Source organism: Alligator sinensis, unplaced genomic scaffold, assembly GCF_000455745.1.
Source record: "Alligator sinensis unplaced genomic scaffold, ASM45574v1 scaffold1546_1, whole genome shotgun sequence".
Taxonomy (NCBI): Eukaryota; Metazoa; Chordata; order Crocodylia; family Alligatoridae; genus Alligator; species Alligator sinensis.
Window position 1 is genome coordinate 326358 of NW_005842689.1, and position 10228 is coordinate 336585.

A 10228-nucleotide genomic window follows, 5' to 3' on the forward strand; every position below is an offset into this window, starting at 1 on the left:
ACTGATTGACCTCATAGGTCTGCTCAGTGTTTGTAGAAAATTCCACAAAGCACTTCTTAGAAAGATATTAAGGCCTGGGGTTTTCTTCTACACTAGCCAGTCCAGGAATAGATTCCAGAAAGTGCCCTTTCTGGCTTAGGGCTGAAAACTAGCTGCAAGAGGCAGTTCAAGTTAGTAGGGACCAAATGAACCCCATATACGGAACATAGGAAGGTAGAGCTGGAAGAGACCTCTCAAGGTCATCTAGTTCAACTCCCTGCTCAAGATCATCCCTGACTAAACCATCCCAGCCGAGTGTTTTGCCAAACTGCTCCTGAAAATTTCTAGGGATGGAGATTGCACAAACTGTAGGTAACTGTAACTAACCCTACCTCTTTCAACCCTTCCTCATAAGTCTTGGTTCTTAGGCCCCTTATCACTTTTGTTGCTCTTTGCTGGACTTTCCCCAAACTATCCACATCCTTCTTGAAACATGGGGCCCCAAACTAGATACAGTACTCCAGATAAGGCCTCACCAGTGCCAAACAGAGTGGAAAAATCCCTTGATTTGCAAGTGGCATTCCAGTTGATACAACCCAGTAAGCTATTGACTTTTTCTTTGCAACAAGAGCACACTATTGGCTCATATTCAGCTTATGGTCCACTGTAACCGCCCCCCACCAAATACTTTTCTGCAGTACTGCAGCCTATCCAGGCATTCCCCAGTCTGTATTTATGCATACAATTATTTTGTCCCAAGTGCAGGACTTTACACTTCCCTTGTTGAATGTCATCTGATTGATTGTGGACCATTTCTCCAGTCTATCCAGGTCATTCTGGCTCCCAGCCATACCTTGCATCAGGTCAGTAACCTCACTCATATTTGGTGTCATCCACAAATTTGCTAAGTGTGTACTCAGTCCCATTGTCCACATCATTAATGAAATCATTAAGCTCTACCAAACCCAGAACAGATCTCAACTGTTGTTTCTGAGTACCTGTCTCTTCTGTCTTCCAATGCCTTCTTTGGTGGTCTTCCTTTCATGGTATGGGACATCTCTTTGTGAACTGAGTTGATGGAGGCCTCATGGTTGCTTCTGAGCCTAGCCACCTCCTCCTGCAGCTACCTTATCTGTTTGCTGAGAGAATCCACCAGGAAACACCTCACACCACAAGCATTCCCCCACCTAGCTATCCTTAACAGAGGCTTTGGCACTGCAATATATTTCAGCCATGTGTTTGACTCTCCTGCTAGCTCCTTCCTCTTCAGCTGGGCCATGGGGGTGGGGGATGCATCAATCAGGGACAAGCCTGAGCCTGTGCTTATCATGAGGTCCCTTCCAGCCCTACATTTCTGTGAATCTGCTGAACTCCTCACACCTCCAGGGTGTGGGAGCACTCAAATCACTGGCATAGACAGTGAAAATGAATATGTCCCTTCCCTTATCACTAAAAGATGCTGCTGGCATTAAAAGCAGATTTAGCACTTTAGCAAACTGCATCTGAGTGCTTGGCCAGTAATTTCCACTGCTATACTGTTTTGACTTTAAAAAAAATCTGACAAACATATATAGCTTGATTTTTACTTTTTAAACCTTACATAGATTATGGTAAATTTAGACCTTAAGTTACGTTATCAGAATTCCAATTTTTATTTTAAATAACTTATCTATACTTAAATAACTTATCTTTATTTTAATAACTTATCTTATTTCAGTAAAAGTCCCTTTTGATCTCTCAAAACTATTTTTTATCTACTGCATTTTAAACAGCATGCTGTTCAATATACAATATTTCTGCATGGCTCCTCATTGACATCTTTTAAACTATAGAGCACTTAGTGAAGTTTTTTAGTCAGCAGAACCAACCCCTTGATCTGAGGATGACAGTCTTCCAGTAAGTAGGGAAGTCATTTGTAAGTCTACAGATGACTGAGGCAGCCAATCTGAGATCCATGTGTTCGACTGCAGACATGGAAAAGAGTTCCAAGAGGTAGGAGTAGTTCCTGGTGGATCACAGCTCTTTCCCCTGTCTCTTTCATCTATCCACCTCTATAGTGAGGCGTATTTGCTCAAAATGATCAGTATTTTGTTGTATATCACAGCAGCATTGGGGAGGATTCAGTGTCTCCCATCATTGATGATATGGTTGCAAAGTTTTCAGGTGGTTCTGATATGTCATCCCAAGTTTCACACCCATATAACACAGTAGGAATGGCAACTGATAAGAAGTTTGATTAAGCTCCTGATATCATGATCATTGAAGATCATTGAGATGTCCAAAGGCAAAACTGGTAAAATGTATGTGGTGTTAAATACTGTCATCTATGCTTACTTTTTTGGAAAAGATGGCTTCCCACATTGAGGAAATGTTCAACATCCTCCAAGGATTGCCCTCTAACTGTATTCTGTGGAGGACAGGCTGGTTGGTTTATGGTGTATAAAGGATCTGGGGTTTTGTGAAGCTGATAGCGGGTCCATGCATTTCATATGATGAGTTTCATAGTTGGTAGGGTCAGAAGGGACCTGAACAGATCAAGTCTGACCCCCTGCCCTGGGCAGGAACGAGTGCTGGGATCATAATATCCCAGACAGATCCAACCTCCTCTTGAAGACCCCCAAGGTAGGGGAGAGCACCACCTCCCTTGGGAGCCCATTCCAGAGCCTGGCAGCCCTAACTGTAAGGTAATGCCTCCTGATATCAAGCCTGAACCTGCTCTCAGTCAATTTGTGGCCGTTATTCCTTGTTATCCCAGGTGCTGCCCAGGGGAACGGAGCCTCACCTATTTTCCGCTGGTCCCCCCTGGTGAGTTTAGAGATGGCCACCAGATCCCCTCTCAGTCTTCTCTTGTGGAGGCTGAATAGATTCAGGCCCTTTAGTCTATCTTCATAGGGCCTAGCCTGCTGCTCCCTGACCATGTGAGTGGTCCTCCTCTGGACCCTCTCAAGATTAGCCACATCCCTCTTGAAGCATGGTGCCCAGAACTGGATGCAGTACTCCAACTGTGGCCTGACCGGCACCGCATAGTGGGGAAGGAACACCTCCCTGGACCTGCTTGTGATACTTCTGTAGATGCACAAGATGCGGTTAGCTTTACTGACTGCTTCCTCACATTGGCGGCTCCTGTCCATCCTGGAATCAACAATGACTCCAAGATCCCTTTCAGCAGCTGTGTTGTTGATACTAATCTGTGGACACTCACCCCTTCCAAGGTGTTGTGCTCCCTCAACTACCAGTGAAATTACAGAGGAGTTAAAAGCAACCTCTTATGATAGGGTCCTAATAAATGGTAGTATAAATGGTGGGAGATGACAGGTTTTTGGGTGGTGGTGGTTGTTTTGTTTTTAAATGATATCCAGAAGTGTGCAAGGAGAGATTGTGAAAATGAGTCCTAAGTAGTGTCTGCACACTTCCACTTGTGGAATCAAGGGGTTTGCATCATGAGCTTATGGAGTCATTTCGCCAGTTGTACTCTTGGTTCTGTTCATCCTCTTTTTCCATTTGAAGGTTCAGAGAATAGAAAAGGTGTGGCTTCATCTGCTCTTCAATTCCTTCCAGTTACTCAAGGTGCAGGGATCTTAAATAATGCTCAGGGTCCTTTATGCTTCCTTCATCAGCTTTATTATATTGTTTGACAGCTCACTTTAGCTGTTGGATTATTATTAGTCAGCATTTCTGAAGAAGGAAGAGAGATCTGGACGGTATGGGCACTGTCTGGACCCACTATGGCATGGGACTTACCCCATGATAGGGAAGGCTTTGCAAGTCTAACAGCACCAAATATACCTGTATGCCTGGTGTACATAACACCAAATTCCAGGTGATTAAGTTTGCCAGGATTATGGTGAACTGCTTTTCAAAGTTGCTCTGGATCCCTGGGTGTATTTAGCTTAATATAATATGGAGCTGAAGATCCAGCAGTGAATTTGGAGAAACATTTTCCATTTTGTGGTTCTGTATCCTTAATAAATCTCTGAAGTACCCAGGTTCATCCAACTGATGCTGGCACAGATGGATCTTTGGCTGTCAAATGTGAATAGGCACTTCCTAAAGAGGTTCTGTGCCAAGTATGAGCCACATTGGTGTTCCCGGATTCACCACTGTGCCCTCTGGTGCAGGCACTGACTATCATTTTGTAGTGCAGCATCAAGAGTTTGGCACCATTTTGTTTCTGTGCTCAATGTGGTGAGACAGAGATCTCCAGATCCATCTAGATCAGTTGTGTGAAACCTTTCTGACCTGTGAACTGACTCTACATGCCATGTCCAACCTTGCATGCTGGGTCCAGAGCCATGAATTGACTCCACACACCAGGTCTGGGACTGTGCCCCAGGTCTGACCACATGGACAAGGTCCAGGGCCATGCACTGCACCCAGCCCTGCACATCAACCCAATCCAGCACATTGGGCCATATCATCCAGCTCATAGGACTCCCTGCAGGTCCAAAAATGTAGTGGAGGAGGAGCTGGTGGCAGTGTTAATTGCCATAGGGCTTCCAGAGTTGTAGCAATTAACACTGCCACTGCTCCCCCACTGCCACAAATGGGGAGTCCTACAGGCTGAATGACTTAACTCCATGGGCAGTACTTTGAGCACTGCTTATCTAGATTGACCTAATGAGTGTGTAGGACCCTGTATCATTCAATCTGTGCCTAGCATTCAAAACAAATAACACAATGGTTCCTTCATCTGTATTGGTAAAGTTCATTGCTGAATTGAATTCTCTTCTGTTAACTCTGGGAAATCATCTAGTAAGTGCTTTGTTACTTGGATAGGCAACTACATTCCTGAATCCATCTGGATTAATATGATTTCAGTGCTATAGGCACAAATCCATCAGCTACAATAGTGTATTTTCTGTGATAGAAGCAGCAGCAAAGATCCAGCCCTGTGCTGGGTTGAAAGGCTGATTTAAACATTGGACTCATCTACTTCTTGCCTCTTAAGCATCATTTGCCCAGAAGTTGGGGTTCCAGCTTTAAGGCTCTGCCTTAGGTACTGAAGTTGGTAGTGAAGCCCTTGTATACATATGACTCAACAAAATTCAGCATCAAGTTTCAAAAAGCTGATTCTCCAACAAAGACTACTTGGAGGAATGTGGAAGTCTCTCTATTGCTCTCAACTTCTTTGAAACTGGGTGCAACTTAACTCACAAAAATTATGGAGGGGTGCCTCAAGTCCAGAAAGGATGAGAACCACTGATCTAGGCAATTAATTAGTTCTCAGTTAAGACACTCAACAAGGAGATGGGAAAATTACTTTTCCAATCTTCATATAAAAATGATGTGTGAAGATAAGATCTACTAGCTCTAAAACCTTGTTTCCCTTTAGCATGGATTTCAACAAGTTCAGTTCATTACTACAGGTGCATCTTTTGTTCTTAAGCAAGTTTAAAAACAAACATAAAGAATCAAACCAAACCAAACTCCCTTGAATATTTGCACATTGATACCGGGCCTATTAAAGGCAGTTTTAACTAAAAATAAAAATGCTATTATATATTTAATTGAATTCCACTTTTCATTTAAATAGAGCTCAACATATTTCACAAGTAAAAATAGGCGTAGTAAAAAAGATGCATCTATCTTTTACTCCCTTTCTAACATAAAATTAAAAAATAAGAATCTGTATAAGTGTGTTGCATGTTAAGCTGGATAACAGCTTAAATAAATATATATCTAGTGTATCCTTTCAAAAATGAAATGCCAAATTTAATATAAAAACATGCTTTAATAGTTACTTTCCTAAATAGATGTTGATTCTTACTGATAAGCAGAAATGTATCACAAGAGTAAAAATTATTTGAGTCAATACATCCTGGTTTGGATAGCTAAACAGCTATTAATACTGGATAACTATCATATTCTAAAACAACAATAATCATTCCATGAACACACAGACTAACCTTTTAGAATATCAATTTGTTTTGGTTTACAATTGCAAGTTTATTTGTTGAAATACACCAAATAAGATGCAAGCACTTTCATGACAAATATACAGAAAAAGTAGGATCAACACAGAACAGTAATTCTTAGCTAAAAACAAGGGAAAGCTCTTTAAATGTTATGACAACATACTCCCAATAAGACCTGCTTCCTTTCTCCAGTTAAGTTAATCATATTGTTCAATAAAATAAAGGGTGGTAGATTAAGAAAAGTTAGCTGTGCATTTTCCTTAAAAATGAACTCCAAACTAATTCATGCCAGTTAAACACTAGAACTAAAAATTTACAAATAAGCATAAAAGGAGCTGAAGGTGTTAGAATGACTTTTTTCTTTCTGAGCAGTCCAGGAAAAAAAAAGTTACTACAAATACAGCAGGCAAACTGACTGTTGGACTGATTGATATAGGATATATAGTGTTGTACTGAACTCAGTCTCAAATTGTGCTAAATGCTCATCGTCCTCAGTATGGCACATTTTGGTCCATGATGGGGATTTTATGTTGAAACAGATCCCAACTTGTTACAGAAATGTGTAAATATTGTTGCTTTTAAAATGCCAGGTGTACTTCCTTCTACGATGGCAGAAGTTAGAAGATATTTATAGGAAGTAGTCTGGGGTACGACGAGTGACATGAGGCTCTCCACGACGAGGTGCTGGGTCAAATTGAAGGCTATAGAAAAAGGAAAACAGAAAACAAAAAACCCCAATGGTTATTTTTTGGCACCAGAAGGAATGTTTATTGCATTTTTTAATACAAGGCTGCTGTACTTTCACTTAACCCACCCTCACCACACATTGTACCTTATATCCCAATTCAAACCTAGAAGAAAAATAATTACCAAATGATGTAGTATTTTACAAGAGGTAAATTGTTATCAACTGGCATAAAAGGTTGCACGAAAAGGTCAAAACAGTAGCCACTTCAAAAGTGAATTTATTGTCTCAATAAAGGTTAGAAGTGCCTTTCACCAATTCCATCTGGTGAGAAGGCTAGACCCCTTCCTTTCAGGCTCTGATCTGGCTGCCACCATCAATAACACTGAGCAGGGGTCTGGACTAGATGACCTCCTGAGGTTCCTTCCAGCCCTACTTTCCTGATTCCTTTGCTTTTGTAACATTAAGCTAGAATACTTTACCTGCGGCTGCCCACAGTGACAGTCCAGAAGATGCAACTGGTGTGGAATGCAGCAGCCTGCTTTCTAACTGGGGTGAGTTAAGGAGCACACAACTCCAATGCTCCAAGGCCTGCACTGGCTCCCAGTAACTTTCTGAGCATAATTCAAGGTGCTGGTTTGGACCTAAAAGGCACTAAACAGTCTGTGCCCTACTTACATAAGAGACGGCCCCTTCTCTCTTATGCCACATCATAATCCCTAAGACCAGTTGGAAGCAACCTCCTACTAGTACTATCAGTTTGCTTGGCAAAAAGATATGGGAGGCCATTGGTAACAGCTGCTCCCCAGCTCTGAAAATCTTTCTCCCTTGAAGCCTTCCAGAGCCTAAGCCTGGGCATCTTTTGGATACACTGTAAGAACTTCCTACTTGGGTAAGTGTTTAGCTAGCCAGGCTAAACTGGTATACTATTTAAGGAGCTTTTGTTTTCATGTTCTATTCTACTTGCTTTTATATGCCCACCACTCACCCTTCGGGGCCGGCCATGTAAACACTCCTTTGAAATCTGTCATTCTTGACGAGCAATTGGCTAGTGTATGTAATAAATAATACTGTTACAAACATGGGTGTAAGTCTTGTAAATAATACCATAAACTCTTTGCTCACTTCTTAGCCCATAACTACTGTTTGTCAATAACAACCTGCCGCACTTTGACACTTCTATGGCTATTTTTCAAGGTGTTCACAATGTTTCACCACTTTCTTCCAGAAATACTTGTTTACATTATAAAAAAACTCTGGTGTTTTCCTTCCTAAAGATGAAAGCGATATAGGATGGACACAAATAGAAAAAGTACCAGGGAAAAAAGAGACAGAAGGGCTAACAAATGAGAAATTGTGCTTATTAGGAAGTAGTAATACAAAACTAGATTTGCATAAATGTAAAAAAAAGCTTCTGCCTCCTTACAGTCAGAAACCAATACTTCAAAAAATATGGATTTCTCCCTATTTAGAAGTAAAAGGGGGACACAAAGAAAAAAAAAGTTACTCACAAGGAATATTTTAAAGTATCATCTAGTTCCATAATAGCAGCCTGATTCCCACAACGATAACAATAATTGGGCGCACTGAAAATGGTAACCACATTTCGATCATGACACCAGTTGTAACCCTGCAATGCAAAAACAAAAAAAAAAGGAAAACAAAACATCCTTAGTTAGGGCTTAGTGTTGGTCAAATCTGAAAGCTCTTCTTAAAAGGTTTATATGGATTATAAACAGATTACTAACTATTTGCAAATTCTGAAGTACAGGCAGTCCTTGGACTTTTGACACAATTGGTTCCTGAAAACTGCCTCTTAAGTTGAAACACCTAACTCAGAACCAATTTTCTCATAAGAAACAATGTTATAAATGGGGGATTGGTTCCTGAACCAAGGCCCAATACCCTATTTTCGCCAAAAATAGCCCAGAATTTTGTACTTGATCAATTATACACGAGTAATATAGCTACATTAATGTATTTATATTGTAAATAGCAATCATTTGATTTGGAAGGACTTCTTTGAGGTGACTTTGCTGGACTATGAATCTATGCTATGCCATGAACTTTGCTATGAATCTGTGACTTTTTGAAAAGCTCTTGGTTGGACTTTTTGAAGGGTTGTTGGCTGGAGTTTTCTCAGGAGTCTCGGCTGCAGGTTTTTCTGGAGTCTTGTCTGCTTTCTTAAAGAGACTGTCCAAAGAAGTTTGGACAGATGTTTCCAGGGAGATGAGCGACACAGCCAACTTGTTCGCTGGTGTGGCATCGCATCAGATCAAGCGTTGTAAAGTCGAAACTGATGTCATAAAGTTGAAACAGGGTATCAATTTATAAATGTTGTAAGTGAGAAAAGTTGTAACTCAAAACGTTTAAGTCAAGGACTGCCTGTATAGTATTCTAGAAGTACCTAAAAACTTTTAACTAGATATATTTAGCTTTTTAAATGTGATACAGTTCACACTTGACCAGTTTTCATATGCTGATGCTTGCATGTACAGACACTAAATATAAAGTTCTATCTATAACAGTGGTCACCAGCTTGGGGACCCCGATCTACAGGCAGATGCCAGAGCCTTTTTTGGGCTGGGGGGACAGTTGGGTGTGCACCATACACACACCTGCCACCCCCAGTACCAGCAGGTCAATCTGTGGCGGAGGGAAGGGGTGGGGACCAGATTGAGACCCCCGCAGTGAGCAGATGACCATGCAGCCCAGCCAGGAGCAGGGGAAGGTAAGTGGGGCCCCAGCCCGGCCAGGTGGTGGGAGGATTGGAGCCTGGGGGGCTCCCCGCAATCTCTGCGGGAGTGGAGGCGGCAGAGGCTGCTGCTGCACTTCAAGCCCTGCTGCAAGCTGGCCACGTGTGGGCGCAGCTCAGCTCAGTTCAGCAGTGGGAACTCACGTCGGGGCAGCCCCAGCCCAGCTGGGCCTGGGAATTTCTGATCACCCAGGGGCGCGTGGGGGCTCCCACTGCTGGGCTGAGGCATGGGCCCCCGGGGCCTCCACTACTCCTGCATGTGCCCCTGGACCACAAACACTTCCAGACAGAGCCAGGCCGAGGCTCTGTCAGCCACATTTCTCTGGCTGCCAGGAGGGCATAGCTCAGTGCAGCTGCAGCACTGAAGAGGGAATGAGCTCCAGCCTGGCCAGGACTGGGACACTCCGTGGTCCAGGGGTGCGTGGGGAAGGAGGCGGGGGACGAAGATCCTGGGGTGCTCTTTAATTCCAAAAAGTGATCTTCACCATAAAAAGGTTGGGGACCACTGATCTATAACAACCGGATGGTTTAATCTCCATCACTGATGACTGCTATATATTACAGGATATCCTAACATATTAGTAGCATAAAACACTCTCAGAGAGCAAACAGATTTAACATATTTACTCAAATCTAACATGAAGCATCTATCCATCCCCCATCAGCACTGGGGAAAAAAGCCCCTTGTCTTAGATTTGAGTACAAAAGGTGGAGGAGGGGGAGGAGGGGAAGATGGCTGCTGAAGCTCAACTCTGGTCCTGAACACAGGTTGGGGCCAGAGTCAGACCCACAGCAGCCTCTGCGTCTGACTCTGTTGCTCCTGGTAGAGGCCATGCTTCCACATGAGGAAGGAACAGAGCCTGAGCTGCATCTCACAAAAAGGGGAGGGAGGGA

General features: G+C 42.7%; 1 protein-coding gene across 1 annotated transcript in view; it reads right to left on the bottom strand.

The window, feature by feature from the left end:
- Window positions 1-5886: 5886 nt before the first annotated feature.
- Window positions 5887-10228, bottom strand: part of PPP2CB (protein phosphatase 2 catalytic subunit beta) — a 62902-nt gene continuing 58560 nt past the window's right edge. The window contains exons 7-8 of the mRNA XM_014524871.2: window positions 8091-8209; window positions 5887-6595 (exon numbers count right to left, since the gene is read on the bottom strand). Of these exons, the coding sequence (XP_014380357.1) occupies window positions 6523-6595; window positions 8091-8209 (192 nt within the window). The 3' untranslated portion in view covers window positions 5887-6522. The remainder of the gene's footprint in view (window positions 6596-8090; window positions 8210-10228) is intronic.